General features: G+C 43.1%; 1 protein-coding gene across 1 annotated transcript in view; it reads left to right on the forward strand.

Moving 5' to 3' along the window:
* The window catches only part of TXNRD2 (thioredoxin reductase 2), a 203664-nt gene that overhangs the window by 135103 nt on the left and 51940 nt on the right, over nucleotides 1-16621 (forward strand). The window contains exons 12-13 of the mRNA XM_069756382.1: nucleotides 5959-6095; nucleotides 15480-15575. Of these exons, the coding sequence (XP_069612483.1) occupies nucleotides 5959-6095; nucleotides 15480-15575 (233 nt within the window). The remainder of the gene's footprint in view (nucleotides 1-5958; nucleotides 6096-15479; nucleotides 15576-16621) is intronic.

A 16621-nucleotide genomic window follows, 5' to 3' on the forward strand; every position in this document is an offset into this window, starting at 1 on the left:
AGGGTGGGGAGCCTATATGGGAGACATGGTGGTCCAGGGACAGTGGGAACCCTTCACAACATTTTCATCAAATCAAAGAGAGTTGTTGGCGGTTGAACTGGCTGTTAAAAAATTCCTCGTATATCTGCAGGGCCAGCACGTCAGAATTCTGTCGGACAACAGAGTGGCGGTCGCTTACATAAACCGGCAAGGGGGAACTCGTTCCGAAACTTTAATGCAGATCACGGATCGGTTGTTCCAGGTGGCAGAGCTCAATTTTCTATCTTTGACAGCTCTTCACATCAAAGGAAAAGAAAATGTGGCAGCAGATTTCCTCAGCCGAAATGTGTTAAAACAGGGAGAGTGGTCTCTCAACGAGGACATTTTCAATCTTGTCGTCCGCAGATGGGGTCAACCAGTGGTGGATCTATTCGCCACCAGAAACAACAGAAAAGTAAAACTTTTTTGCTCCCTAAATCCCAGGGAGAATCCCCTGGCGGTAGACGCGTTTCTCATAAAATGGGATTTTCCACTAGCCTATGCTTTCCCACCACTGAACCTGATACCTCTAGTGGTGAGGAAAATCAGGGAGGATCGAGCGAAAGTCATCCTTATCGCCCCCTTTTGGCCCAGAAGAACCTGGTTTGCCTGGCTCAAGACAATGTCTGTAGCGGTCCCCTGGGTACTGCCAGAGATCCCGAACTTGCTTTCGCAGGGACCGATCTCCCATCCACAAGTGACGGGGCTCCATTTGACGGCATGGTGTTTGAACGGTCACTATTAATGGGAAAAGGCTTCTCTCCAAACTTGGTGGAGACGCTCCTAAAGAGTAGAAAGCAAATAACTACGAAAATCTACTCTAGGACTTGGAGAAAGTTCTTGTCTTGTTCAAAGTTTAATATCCAAGACGGGGTGCCAGTACAACAAATCCTAGAGTTCCTACAAAAGGGGTTCGAGTTGAAACTCTCTCCTAGTACCCTTAGGGTACAGGTCTCAGCTTTAGGTGCCCTGTTTTCCTGTAATATAGCGAATAACTACTGGATAGCGAGGTTTATGAAGGCAGTTAGTAGATCTACACCACTGCATAAAGACAGAACAGTTCCATGGGATTTAAATTTAGTTCTGTCCTCTCTAACTAAACCCCCCTTTGAACCTCTGCAGGAGGCCTCGATCAAAATGTTGACACTTAAGACAGCCTTCCTGATCGCCATAACCTCAGCTCGCAGGATAGGGGATATACAGGCACTTTCCAGAGCTCCTCCATACACTGAAATCTTGTCAGACAGAGTAGTCCTTAGACCAGACCCAGCATATCTGCCAAAGGTGGCGACACGGTTCCATAGATCACAGGAGATAGTTTTGCCGTCCTTTATTCCTAATCCCTCTAATCCTAAAGAGCAGGAGCTTCATACGTTAGACGTCAGGAGATCTCTTCTTCAGTATATTTCAGCTACTGATAATTGGAAGAAGGATGGGGCACTGCTTCTTTCCTTCCAAGGTCCAAAGAAAGGATTTAGAGTATCGAAATATTTACTGGCTAAATGGATTAGGGAAACTATCTCTCTAGCTTATACAGCAGGTGGGGGGCCAGCTCCGCAGAACCTAAAGGCACATTCCACCCGGGCCATGGCGTCATCCTGGCCAGAAAGATCTGGAGTGTCAGTGGAGCAGATATGTAAGGCGGCCACATGGTCATCCCCTTCCACTTTCTTTAAACACTATCGGTTGGATTTGGGGTCCTCCTCTGATCTTTCCTTTGGGTTAAGGGTGCTACAATCTATAGTCCCTCCCTAAGGTAGCTTACATCTCTGTAAATCTCTCGTGTGCTGTCATGGGAGTCCGAATAAAGCATTAAGCTACTTACTGGTAGCGGCATTTTTCGGAGGCCCATGACAGCACCCTTAGTTCCCTCCCTATTCACGTGGGGGTAGCACTTCCTGATATGTATATAGCGTAATATGTAAATCTCACGTATGGTGTCTTATTACAATAATGGGTTATTTTGTTTCAAATGTATATAATGTATATATTGTATATTTGTGTACCACTAACCGCGGCAGTCCTCTCAGGCTCTGAAATACAACTGATGCATGGGGAGAGGTGCCGCCCTTTTGTATCTGTAGGTTTCCTGTTCCTTAAGGGCGGATCCCCTCTCTCGTGTGCTGTCATGGGCCTCCGAAAAATGCCGCTACCAGTAAGTAGCTTAATGCTATTTTAAAAATTTCAGTGATGACGTGTTGTCATCTTTTAACCTTTCCCTTATATGAGTGATCAGTCGTTCACCATAGAATTCGTCAGTTAAAATGTAGCAATGAATGATCGTTATAACCGACCAATAACACACTGTCATTTTCAGGAAAGAATTCAGCTGTGTTTAACATTTTCATCCTATAGCTACTAGTTCATAAAAAATCTGTCTGTTAATGAATGTTTCTAGAGTATTCCCAGAAAGATATTTTATCTTTCTAGTGTGAATAATATTATTATAATTTATGGCTAGTTATCAAGAATAGAGGGGTCCTCACGCTTTTTAAAAAAAAATGATTTAAATAAATACGGTAATTAAAAAAAAAACAGTGTGGGTTCTCCCCCATTTTTGACAACCAGCCTTGCTAAAGCTCACAGCTGGGGGCTGGTATTCTCAGGCTGGTAAGGGGCCACTGATATAGGCCACCCCAGCCTAAAAATAGCAGCCCGCAGCTGCCCAGAAAAGGCACATCTATTAGATGTGCCAATTCAGATGCTTTGCCCCGCTCTTCCCGCTTGCCCTATAAGCAGTAGCAAGCGGGGTAATGAGGGATTAATGTCACCTTCCTATTGAAAGGTGACATTAAGCTGACTTAGTAATGGAGAGGCGTCAATAAGACACCTATCCATTACTAATCCTATAGTAATTAAAGGGTTAAATAAACACACACACATGCAGAAAAAAAGTATTTTAATGAAATAAAACACCACACAGTTTTACCATTTTATTATTCTGCCTGTTGTGAATTCTGTGGCAGAGCTCCCTCCTGTGGTCACAAGTGGTACTTCGGCTGATTCTCTCTGGGAGCTTCCGTTTGTGGAGGAAAGTGGTTCTGCGGCTTCTGAGTTTCCTCCCTCAGGTGATCTGGTGAGGTCGTTAGGTGCTTCTCTACTTAACTCCACCTAATGCTTTGATCCATGCTTCCTGTCAATGTTCCAGTGTTGGACTTGTTTTTCCCTGGATCATTCCTGTGGCCTGCTGCTCTGCATAGCTAAGTTCTTCTTTGCTATTTGTTTGCTATTTTTTCTGTCCAGCTTGTCTAATTGTTTTGCTGGAAGCTCTGGGACGCAAAGGGTGTACCTCCGTGCCGTTAGTTCGGTACGGAGGGTCTTTTTGCCCCCTTTGCGTGGTTTTCTTTAGGGTTTTGTGTAGACCGCAAAGTTATCTTTCCTATCCTCGCTCTGTTAAGAAAGTCGGGCCTCACTTTGCTGAATCTATTTCATCCCTACGTTTGTCTTTTCATCTTAACTCACAGTCATTATATGTGGGGGGCTGCCTTTTCCTTTGGGGTATTTCTCTGAGGCAAGGTAGGCTTATTTTCTATCTTCAGGCTAGTTAGTTTCTCAGGCTGTGCCGAGTTGCATAGGCAGAGTTAGGCGCAATCCACGGCTGCCTCTAGTGTTGTTTGGAGAGGATTAGGGATTGCGGTCTGCAGAGTTCCCACGTCTCAGAGCTCGTTCTATTATTTTGGGTTATTGTCAGATCACTGTATGTGCTCTGACCGCTATGTCCATTGTGATACTGAATTGCCTAACACAACATCTGCCATTCCAAGAGAAGCCATCAATCTTCTGAAATAAAATTTAAAAATATATATACCCATATATACTCAAGTATAAGCCGACCCCCCTAATTTTGCCACAAAAAACTTGGAAAACTTAATGACTCGAGTATAAGCCTAGGGTGGAAAATGCAGCAGCTACTAGTAAATTTCAAAAATAAAAATAGATACCAATAAAAGTAAAATCGAGACATCAGTAGGTTGTGTTTTTGAATATCCATATTGAATCAGGAGCCCTATATAATGCTCCATACAGTTCCTGATGGCCCCATAAGATGCTCGGTACAGTGTATGATGGGCTCCATAAGATGCTCCATATTAAAATATGCCCCATATAATGCTGCACAAATGCTGATTATGGCCTCATAAGATGCTCCATAGACACATTTGCCACGTATTATACTCCACAAATGTGGACCCATAAGATGCTCCAGAGATATTTGCCCCATATAATGCTGCACATGGCCCCATACAGATATGTGCCCCATATAATGCTGCACATAGCCCCATAAGATGCTCCATACAGATATTTGCCCCATATAATGCTGCACATGGCCCCATAAGAGGCGCCATACAGATAATTGCCCCATATAATGCTGCACATGGCCCCATAAGATGCTCCATACAGATATTTGCCCCATATGCTGTTGCTGCGATTAAAAAAATTAAAAAATCACATACTCACCTCTCAGGCCCCCCTCGGCACTTGCTATATTCACCTGCTCCCCGTTCCACCGCCGACTGCTGCTTTGTCTTCCTCGTCCTGTGCACTGATGCTCAGGTAGAGGGCGGCGCGCACACTAATCCCGTCATCATGCCCTCTGACCTGAGCGTCAGTGCAGAGGACACGAAGGACGCAGCGGCGCCGACGGTGGTAGGGGGAGCAGGTGAATATAGCGCACTGTGTTATACTCACCTGCTCCTGGCGTGGTCCCTGCATGTCTGTTCCCCGGCGCCGGCAGCTTCTTCCTGTAGTGAGCGGTCACATGGTACCGCTCATTACAGTAATGAATATGCGGCTCCACCCCTATGGGAGTCGGGTCCATATTCATTAGTGTAATGAGCGGTACCATGTGACCGCTCACTACAGGAACAAGCTGCCGGCGCCGGGGAAAAGACATGCAAGGACCGCGCCAGGAGCAGGTGAGTATTATTACACAGCTTCTCTTCCCCTCCCCTGCCGACCCCTGCGTATGACTCGAGTATAAGCCGAGAGGGTTACTTTCAGCCCAAAAAAGTGGGCTGAAAATCTCGGCTTATACTAGAGTATATATGGTACTCCCTGATCTGTCACAGTCCGATATAACGAGTGTCCCACGCAGTATCTGGGGGAGATAAAGGCTGTAAGCTACTGAGGAATGAATGAGACGGAGCGGGCGCAGGCTCAGTAATGAGCGGTGACGTCACCGAGCCTGCACTCTCTCACAGCCTGACCTGAGGTAACCTCTGCACCGTGGGAAAATGCCAGGGAAGAGGTTACCGCAGGTAATGTATCTATTCTATCTATTCATTCTATCTATCTATCCAGACTGATTATTGGTTAGTTGCATCAGTGAAGAATGTATTGGTGCGATAGTTAGAGTTGTGCTGAGAAAAGGACACATTTTTGGAGATGTAATTGAGGTGCAGGTGACATGTGAGTAATTGGATATTGGGAGTAATGAAAAAAATCTGTGTCAAATATATGTAGGTTCGTAAAGGGCAGGAACATAAGTTCCATTTTGGAAAGGTTCAATTTCTGATTGAGAGAACATGACAATCACTGGTGTTTTGTATTAGTCTGGGGTTGTGTGGAGCGTGTATGGCATGTTTGAATGACTGCAACCTTCAATATGGACTAAAATGTGTTTGGCTGCCTCTGTAAAACCATCAGGCTACTTCTGTCTAATATGGCTTTCCACCTTGAGTGGTGAAACAGAAAATTGATTTCAAAATCCATCTTACTCTTGTTATATTTTGTATGCTTTTTTAAAATTACATTTGAAATGTTTAACATGATAAAAAAAGAAAACGCTTACGTTTTTGAAGTGCCTTTATAATCTATTCATTGTCGTATCATCTCATCAAGCAATCTTAGTCTGGATTCTGTATGTTTCCATATATTCCATCGGTAAGCTTTGTCTTGTATATATTGGGAAAGCCTTTGGTGACATACATTTCTGTTCTCTAGGTCGTGCCCCTGAGACAAAGTCTCTAAATTTGGACAAGGTTGGTGTCACTGTTAAACCAGAGACTGGGAAAATCATTGTTGATGACTCAGAATCCACATCAGTCCCCAACATATTTGCTATTGGTGACATCACTGAGGTATTGTATAACTTATAGAAAAGACCATCGGTTTGTCTCTTTTGGTGGGTTCTGTGTATTGAATACTCAGGACATCAATATAAAGTCCATTTTGGTTGAAGTCAGAGTTGATATAAGTGTACTATAATGTAGCTATAAATATTATATACTATTCACGCTTTCACTCTCCATGCAATGCCATTATGTGATAGTACGGTTGTATGGAGCAGGCTCAGCTTCTGAGCCCGCTCTTCAAAAGCATCGGACCCTAGTAGCAGGGGCTAGAGCTAGCTCCAATTACTGCTGTTAGCACCTTAAATGCTGCTGTCAGTCACTGACAGTGGCATTTAAGCACTACGATCCTGCCTGGGTGGCCTCTCTATCCACCTATCGCCCGTCACCTAGTGAAAGTCCCTGTAGCTGCCATTGAAATTGTTTCTTATACCCCAAATTGATGCTAATGAAATCTACTATTTGACATGGCAAGTTTTCATATCATTCCATCAACATAAAAATACCACAAAAGTTAAAGTATCGGAAAATAGCGATACTAATGAAAACTATTTTTGCAAAGTTTAGAATTTTTTTAAAACACTAACATTTTAAAAACACTTATGCATGTTTAGTATCATCGTAATCGTATTAACCTGGAGAATCGGTGTCATTTTTTTGCACACAATTAATTTTGCAAAAACAAAGCCCAAAAAAATGATAGTGACATTGCATTTTGAAATCATTTTTTCTCATTTGGAATATATATTCCTGTTTTTCATAATATCTAAAATACAACTCGTCCCACAAAAGCTTTCATTCAGCTACATCGATGGAAAAATTAAAAAGTTCTGGTTCTTTGAACAAAGAGAGTAAAAACAAAAGCGCAAAAATGTAAATTGGTTGCATCTTAGCAGGGGCTAAAATTATATACCGTTATATACTTTGCCACGAAAAAATGGGAAAACTTATTGACTCAAGTATATGCTGGGTATGCATTGTCCCCTCATCCCCATCCTGGTATGCATGGTTCCTCATCCCCTCCCTTGTACGCATGGCCATCTCATCCCTATCCTGGTATGCATGGCTCCTTATCCCCATTCTTGTATGCATGGCCCCTTCATCCCCATCCTTGTATACATGACCATCTCATCCCTATCCTGGTATGCCTGGTTCCTCATCCCCCAATCGTTGTATGCATGGTTCCTCATCCCTATCCTGGTATGCATGGCACCCTCATGCCTACCGTGGTATGTATGGCCCCATCAGAAAAGCATAAGAAAAAAATAAACCATCCTACTTACCTGTGCTCCCCTGCAGCATCTTGTTCCGGTGCCAGCAGTAGCCAGGTGATCACATGTCCTCGCTACTTAAGGGAATTTATATTCACTGCTCTCCACCCCTATGGCAGTGGAGAGAGGTGAATATTCATTTCTCTTAAGTAACGGGCACCCGCGATCGCCCGGCCGCTGCTGGAAGTTGGTCGGTTGCCGCTGACACTGTTCGTGCTATTACAGAGAAATTAATATTCACTGCCAGCGCAGTGATTATTCATTTCTCTTTAGCAGCGGGCACAGGAGTTAGCCACATCTGACTCCTGCCTCCTGTGACATGCTGCTCCGGCACTACCGCTCCCCCTCCATCTTCTGGGACAATAACTCGAGTATCAACTGTAGGGGTCTTTTTTAGCACAAAAAATATGCTAAAAAAAACTCGGCTTATACTCAGTTATATACGGTAATTTAACCCCTTTCTGACATTAGATGTACTATCCCGTCGAGGTGGTATGGACCCATATGACCACCGACGGGATAGTACGTCTAACGCGATCAGACGCGCTCACGGGGGGATCGCGGCCGCGTGTAAGCTGACTATCACAGCTGACATCCGGCACCATATGGAGCGGTCACGGACCGCTCCTGGCACCTTAACCCCTGGAACACTGCGATCAAACATGATCACAGTGTTCCGGCGGCATAGGGAAGCATCGCGCAGGGAGGGAGCTCCTTGCGTGCTTCCCTGAGACCCTTGGAGCAACGTGATGTGATCGCGTTGCTCCGAGCGTCTCCTCCGTCCTTCCTTCCCTGCAGGCCCCGGATCCAAGATGGCCGCGGGGCTCCTTCCCGGTCCTGTAGGGAGGTGGCTTGCAAGCGCCTGCTCACAGCAGGCGCCGGCAAGCCTCCTGCAGTGCCTGTCAGATCGCTGCGATCTGACACTTTACCATGATGTCCCCCACTGGGACAACGTAAAAAAATATATATATTTTTACATGTGTAAAAAAAAATTCCTAAATAAAAAAAAAATATTGTTCCATTAAATACATTTCTTTATGTAAATAAAAAAATAAATAAAAGTACGCATATTTAGTGTCGCCGCATCCATAACGACACGACCTATAAGGCTATATTCACACGTTGCGGTTTTTACCGCGGAACCGCAGCGATTTTGCCGCTGCGGGTCCGCAGCAGTTTCCATAGCGTTTACAGTAACATGTAAACCCTATGGAAACCGCAAACCGCTGTGCACATGCTGCGGGAAAAACCGCGCGGGAACGCAGCGGTTTACAACCCGCAGCATGTCACTTCTTTGTGCAGAATCGCTGCGATTCTGCACCCATAGGAATACATTGAACCGCTTACTTCCCGCATGGGGCTGTGCCCACGTTGCGGGAAGTAAGCGGATAATGTGCGGATGGTACCCGGGGTGGAGGAGAGGAGACTCTCCTCCAGACCCCGGGAACCATATTTGTGGTTAAAAAAAAAAAAAAAAAAAAAATCATGTATACTCACCCTCTGAAGTCTCAGCGCTGCACGCGGCCGTCCGGTCAGAGTTGCTGTGCGACCAGGACCTTCGGTGACGTCGCGGTCACATGACCGTGACGTCACGAAGGGTCCTTCGCGCACAGCATCTTTGGAACCAGACCGCCGGGTGCAGCGTCGAGGAGATCCGGACATCAGAGGGTGAGTATACCGATTTTTATTATTTTTAACATTACTATTGATGCTGCATATTGCTGCATATGCAGCATCAATAGTATAGGCGGAAACCCGCAGCGGAAACCGCGGAACAAACCGCGATAAATCTGCAGGGAGAACCGCAGTTGTTTTGCCCTGCAGATTTATCAAATCCGCTGCGGGAGAACCCGCAGGGACAGGACGCAAAGTGTGAACATAGCCTTAAACTGTCCCACTAGTTACCCATTCAGTGAACACCGTAAAAAAAAGGCAAAAAACAATGCTTTATCATCATACCGCCGAACAAAAAGTGGAATAGCACGCGATCAAAAAGGCAGATATAAATAAACATTGTACTGCCGAAAACATCATCTTGTCCTGCAAAAAACGAGCCGCCATACAGCATCATCAGTGAAAAAATAAAAAAGTTATAGCCCTCAGAATAAAGCAATGCAAAAATAATTAGTTTTTCCATAAGATAGTTTTTATTGTATAAAAGCGCCAAAACATAAAAAAAGATATAAATGAGGTATCGCTGTAATCGTACTGACCCGAAGACTAAAACTGCTTTAACATAACATATGGGGTATCAGCGTACTCGGGACAAATTGTACAACAACCTTTGGGGTCCAATTTCTCCTGTTGCTCCTGGTAAAATAAAACAAATTGGATCAGAAGTAAATTTTTTGTGAAAAAAAGTTAAATGTTCATTTTTTTAAACATTCCAAAAATTCCTGTGAAACACTTAAAGGGTTAATAAACTTCTTGAATGTGAAAATTTCGCAATATTCCAATTTTGAATTTTCATGCCCTTAAATTACAGAGATATGTCACACAAAATCCTTAATAAGTAACATTTCCCACATGTCTACTTTACATCAGCACAATTTTGGAACCAAAATTTTTTTTTTGTTAGGGAGTTATAAGGGTTAAAAGTTGAGCAGCAATTTCTCATTTGTACAACACTATTTTTTTTAGGGACTACATCACATTTGAAGTCACTTTGAAGGGTCTATATGATAGAAAATGCCCAAGTGTGACACCATTCTAAAAACTACACCCCTCAAGGTGCTCAAAACCACATTTAATAAGTTTATTAACCCTTCAGGTGTTTCACTGGAATTTTTGGAGTATTTAAAAAAAAATGAACATTTAACTTTTTTCACAAAAAATTTACTTCAGCTCCAATTTCTTTTATTTTACCAAGGGTAACAGGAGAAATTGGAACCCAAAAGGTGTTGTAAAATTTGTCCTGAGTACGCTGATACCCCATATTGACTGGAATTGAGGTAGGACGCCATGTCGCATTTGGAGAGCCCCTGATGTGCCTTAACATTGAAACCCCCCACAAGTGACACCATTTTGGAAAGTAGACCCCCTAAGGAACTTATCTAGATGTGTGGTGAGCATTTGACCCACAAAGTGCTTCACAGAAGTTTATAATGTAAAGCCGTAAATTATTTTTCCAAGAGTAACAGAAGAAATTGGACCCCAAAAGTTGTGCAATTTGTCCTGAGTACGCTGATACCCCATATGTGAAGGTAAGCCACCGTTTGGGCTCATGGCAGAGCTCGGAAGGGAAGGAGCACCATTTGACTTTTCAATGCAAAATTAACTGGAATTGAGATGGGACGCCATGTCGCGTTTGGAGAGCCCCTAATGTGCCTAAACATTGAAACCCCCCACAAGTGACACCATTTTGGAAAGAAGACCCCCTAAGGAACTTATCTAGATGTGTTGTGAGGACTTTGCACCTCCAAGTGTTTCACTACAGTTTATAAAGCGGAGCCGTGAAAATAAAAAAATCTTTTTTTTTTCACAAACATTATTTTTTAGCCCCCAGTTTTGTATTTTCCCAAGGGTAACAGGAGAAATTGGACCCCAAAAGTTGTTGTCCAATTTGTCCTTAGTACGCTGACACCACATATTGAGGGGGAACCACAATTTGGGTGCATGGCAGAGCTCGGAAAGGAAGGAGCTCCGTTTGGAATGCAGACTTAGATGGAATGGTCTGCAGGTGTCACATTGCGTTTGCAGAGCCCCTGATGTACCTAAACAGTAGAAACCCCCCACAAGTGATACCCATATTGGAAACTAGACCCCCCAAGGAACTTATCTAGATGTGTTGTGAGAACTTTTGAACCCCCCAGATTTTTCATTACAGTTTATAACACAGAGCCGTGAAAATAAAAAATCTTTTTTTCTTTCCACAAAAATAATTTTTTATCCCCCGGTTTTGTATTTTCCCAAGGGTAACAGGAGAAATTGGACCCCAAAAGTTGTTGTCCAATTTGTCCTGAGTACGCTGTTACCCCATATGTTGGGTTAAACCCCTGTTTGGGCGCACGGGAGAGCTCGGAAGGGAAGGAGCACTGTTTTACTTTTTCAACGCAGAATTGGCTGGAATTGAAATAAGTCGCCATGTCGTGTTTGGAGAGCCCCTGATGTGCCTAAACAGTGGAAACCCCCCAATTCTAACTGGAACCCTAACTCAAACACACCCCTAACCCTAATCCCAACCATAACCCTAACCACACCCCTAACCCTAATCCCAACTCTAATCCCAACCGTAAATGTAATTCAAACCCTAACTTTAGCCCCAACCCTAACCCTAACTTTAGCCCAAACCCTAACTTTAGCCCTAACCCTAACTTTAGCCCTAACCCCAACCATAGCTGTAGCCCTAACCCTAACTTTAGCCCCAACACTAATCCTAACCTTAGCCCGAACCCTAACTTTAGCCCCAACCCTAACCCTAACTGTAGCCCTAACCCTAACTTTAGCCCCAACCCTAACTTAACCCCAACCCTAACTTTAGCCCCAACTCTAACCCTAACTTCAGCCCCAACCCTAGCCCTAATGGGAAAATGGAAATAAACACTTTTTTTTTTTCATTTTATTTATTATATATATTTATTTATTTTTATTTTTCCCTAGCTAAGGGGGTGATGAAGGGGGGTTTGATTTACTTTTATAGTGGGTTTTTTAGTGGATTTTTATGATTGACAGCCGTCACACACTAAAAGATGCTTTTTATTGCATAAAATAGTTTTTGCGTCTCCACATTTTGAGAGCTATAATTTTTCCATATTTTGGTCCACAGAGTCATGTGAAGTCTTGTTTTTTGCGGGACGAGTTCACATTTTTATTGGTACCATTTTCGGGCACGTGACATTTTTTGATCACTTTTTATTCTGATTTTTGTGAAGTAGAATGAACAAAAACCAGCTATTCATTAATTTCTTTTGGGGGGGCGCTTATACCGTTCCACGTTTGATAAAGCAGTTTTATTCTTCGGGTCAGAACGATTACAGCGATACCTCATTTATATCTTTTTTATGTTTTGGCGCTTTTATACGATAAAAAGTATTTTATATAAAAAATAATTATTTTTGCTTAGCTTTATTCTGAGGACTATAACTTCTTTATTTTTTCGTTGAAGATGCCGTATGGCAGCTCGTTTTTTGCTGGACAAGATGATGTTTTCAGCGGTACCATGGTTATTTTTATCTGTCTTTTTCATCGCGTGTTATTCCACTTTTTGTTCGGCGGTATGATAATAAAGCATTGTTTTTTGACTCGTTAACCAGTGGGACAGTTTTATAGGCCGGGTCATTACGGACACGGCGATACTAAATATGTGTACTTTTATTGTTTTTTTTTTTATTTAGATAAAGAAATGTATTTATTGGAACAATATACATATATATTTTTTCTTAAATTAGGAAATATTTTTTTTTTACACATGTAAATATTTTTTTTTAAACTTTTTTACATTGCCCCAGGGGGGGACGTCACTATATATTATCAGATCGCTGATCTGACACTTTGCAATGCACTGTGTCAGATCAGCGAACTGACAGGCAGTGCAGGGAGGCTTTCCGGCGCCTGCTCTGAGCAGGCGCTTGAAAGCCACCTCCCTGCAGGACCTGGAAGGCCCCCCACAGCCATTTTGGATCCGGGCCTGCAAGGAGGAGGAGGTAGGAGACCCTCGGAGCATCACGTTGCTCCGAGGATCTCAGGGAAGCACGCAGGGAGCCCCCTCCCTGCGCAATGCTTCCCTATACCGCCAGAACACTGAGATAATTTTTGATCGCAGTGTGCTTGGGGTTAATGTGCCAGGAGTGGTCTGCGATAGCCAGCTGACACCCAGCTGCGATCGGCCGCGCTCCCCCCGTGAGCGCGGCCGATCCACTATGACGTACTATCCCGTCATTGGGAATTAAGTCTCAGGTCACCTCGACGGGATAGTACGTCATATGGGATAAAGGGGTTAAAACATATCAAATGTTTAGAAATTCTACTGTGCCTAATAATTTGGAACAGTGCGTTTTGAGTTTTTATTCATTTTGGAGATTATGGTGTTTTCATTGGGAGGTTTCTTCAATAAAATTATATGTATTGTTAGAATCTGTTTAGTTTTTGACCATCCGCCATCTTGTTGTGGTTTTCTGGCTGCTGGTCTTTTTCCCCTGGTGCTGGGTTGTCTTAGGTCAGATGATTGTATCACCCTTTATTACCCAGCACCTGCCTCCCATTCCTTGTAGGGTATCAGCCTAGTCTCAGTGCAGGGTCAGTTCCCCCCCCCCCCCCCCCCTTCTATTCTAGTTCTGTGTTGCAGTTCCGTAACATATATACTCTAACGGGTGAAGACTTTTATTAGACTGACTGTCATTTGCACCGACCATTTAGGAATATCCGAGAAAAATGTAATTTGCATAATAATTTGGAACGTGGTGTACAGGGATCCCTTCACAGCATTAATCTCAAACTACTGTAGTACAAAGATGGAGCAATAATCAAAAATATTCAAAAATAATATCCAATTTTATTACATAATAAAACAATTCTCAAGACAACATTTAAATATAGTACAATATTGTGAGACATAACACAAAGAACTACAGCAGCGTATGCATAACTCCCTCAATATAAGGACATATACTGTATACTGTTTCACACTAAAATTTATGGGGTATTGGGGTATATACTATGGGGTAAATATTAATATATTATTTGCAAACTATTATAATAGTTTTGAACCAGATATATATACTTGTCCCATACAAATACAATCTGACAAGATACAACAGGCAAGCATATATCTGCTGGCAAATTAATCACTATCGAAGTTAAATGCACTAATCCTTAACATAGAACAATAATGAGCTTGGTACTAATATGTGCGCCCATACCATAACCGCTTAATAGCATGTACCTGTAGTCATGGTGAAAAGAGTATGTGCTCAGCTGCCCAACAGGAACATCTCGCTACGTGTTTCACCGCCTCTGCAGCTTCTCACCATAACTACAGGTACATAATATATATATATATATATATATATATATATCTACAGTACAGTTGGGAAAATATGGAAACAGGAACACATGGGCTACTTGCACAGTGAACAAGTCTGTAGGAACATGCTCACACACCACCAAGAAACTTGAAGACACAAAAGATCATAGTAGAAGTGGGGAAAATATGTACGGTATTTGATCTCTTGCTGATTTTGTGAGATTGTCCACTGACAAAGACATGAACAGTCTATAATTTTAAGGGTAGGTTTATTTTAACATTGAGAGATAGAATATCAAAAATAAAATCCAGAAAATCACAGGAATGATCTTTTCTTATTTTGGACTACTGGAGAAATTCTCCACAACCCTAGAACAATGCCACCCTCACCTGTTAGGGCAGTGGTCCCCAACCTTTCTTACCTGGAGAGCCACAATCGGCTTCGAGATAGTGATCCATATCAAGACCTTTCTCACTCCCCCGCCCTGAGTAGTGACATCCAAATTCTGTTACCAATCTCAGGATAGCCCTATATATTTTTAAGTAACAGACGCTTTGACTCCCTCAGGATCTAATATATATTCCCTCAGGATGTGCTCCAGTCAATTGTGGAGAAAATCAATGCCAATCAACACAATACTCCCTCATTCATATTGTCAGGGGGCGCACTCTCGTATAGTTAAACTGATCCAAATAGAGAGATGCCATTGTTTTCAGCTTGAGCGCAATATCTATAAGGATGTTTGCATAACTATGAGCCCTGGACTAAAGTGTTGGCCTTTCATCCGTTCACTTACTCTACAATGCTTTAATGCCAGGGCACAACTTCTGTTTCCTGCTGTAGCGATGGTCACCAGGTGGTGGACAGGAAGTCACAGTAGAATAGCTACACAGCACGTAGTGTACATCTTATCAGCACATGAGGTGGTATGTGTATCTTGTATATGTGTGTGTGTGTATATATACACTAATATATACACACACATATATTTATATATATATATATATAGATATATATATATATTAGTTTTTGTGTTTTTGCACTTTTTTGGTGCACATTGATGCTTGAATAATATACACTTGCATAATATGGCATATAATCAGATCTGACAGTATTGTGGTATATTTTGCAAGAAGAATTTTCTATGTTACATTTTGCAGGATCGCCCAGAGCTGACTCCCACAGCCATTGCTGCTGGAAAGCTTTTGGCCCGCCGCTTGTTCAGTAACTCCACCGAATTAATGGATTATGACAGTGTAAGCAGTTCTACGCAGTTGTGCTTTTCTACATCTAGCTCACCTTAAACACTGAATACTACACATACTACCAGCTGTACCCTGTGCATTACTGCATGGAGATGTAATGTGTGTCTGTGTGTGTGTATATGTATATATATATATACTAGATGGTGGCCCGATTCTAACGCATCGGGTATTCTAGAATATGCATGTCCACGTAGTATATTGCCCAGCCACGTAGTATATTGCCCCGTCACGTAGTATATTGCCCAGCGACGTAGTATATTTCCCAGCCACGTAGTATATTGCCCAGTCACGTAGTATATTGCCCAGCCACGTAGTATATTGCCCAGCCACGTAGTCTATTGCCCAGCCACGTAGTAAATTGCCCAGTCACGTAGTATATTGCCCAGCCACGTAGTATATTGCACAGCGACGGAGTATACAGCACAGAGCCATGTAGTATACAGACTTAAAATAAAAAATAAACATATACTCACCCTCCGTTGAAGACCTGGCCCTGTGTGCGGTGCACACGGCAGCTTCCGGTCCGAGGGTTGGTATGGGCGCAGGACCTGTGATGACGTCGCGGTCACATGACCGTGACATCATGGCAGGTCCTTGTCGCATACCGTCCTTGCCACCGGAACCTGCCGCTTGCATGGAGTGGTCACCGGAGCGTCGCGAGGAGCGGGAAAGGAGCTGGAATGTGAGTATATGATGATTTTTTTATTTTTTTTATTATTTTCAACATTAGATCTTTTTACTATTGAGGCTGCATAGGCAGCATCAATAGTAAAAAAGTTGGTCACACAGGGTTAATAGCAGCGTTAATGGAGTGCGTTACACCGCGGCATAACGCGGTCCATTAGCGCTGCCATTAACCCTGTGTGAGGGCTGACTGGAGGGGAGTATGGAGCGGGCACTGACGGCGGGGAGGAAGGAGCTGCCATCTTCTTCCGGACTGTGCCCGTCGCTGATTGGTCATGGCTGTTTTGCCGCGACCAATCAGCGACTTGGATTTCCATGACCGACAGAGGCCGCGACCAATGAATATCCGTGAC

The sequence above is a fragment of the Ranitomeya imitator genome, chromosome 1, assembly GCF_032444005.1.
Source record: "Ranitomeya imitator isolate aRanImi1 chromosome 1, aRanImi1.pri, whole genome shotgun sequence".
NCBI lineage: Eukaryota > Metazoa > Chordata > Amphibia > Anura > Dendrobatidae > Ranitomeya > Ranitomeya imitator.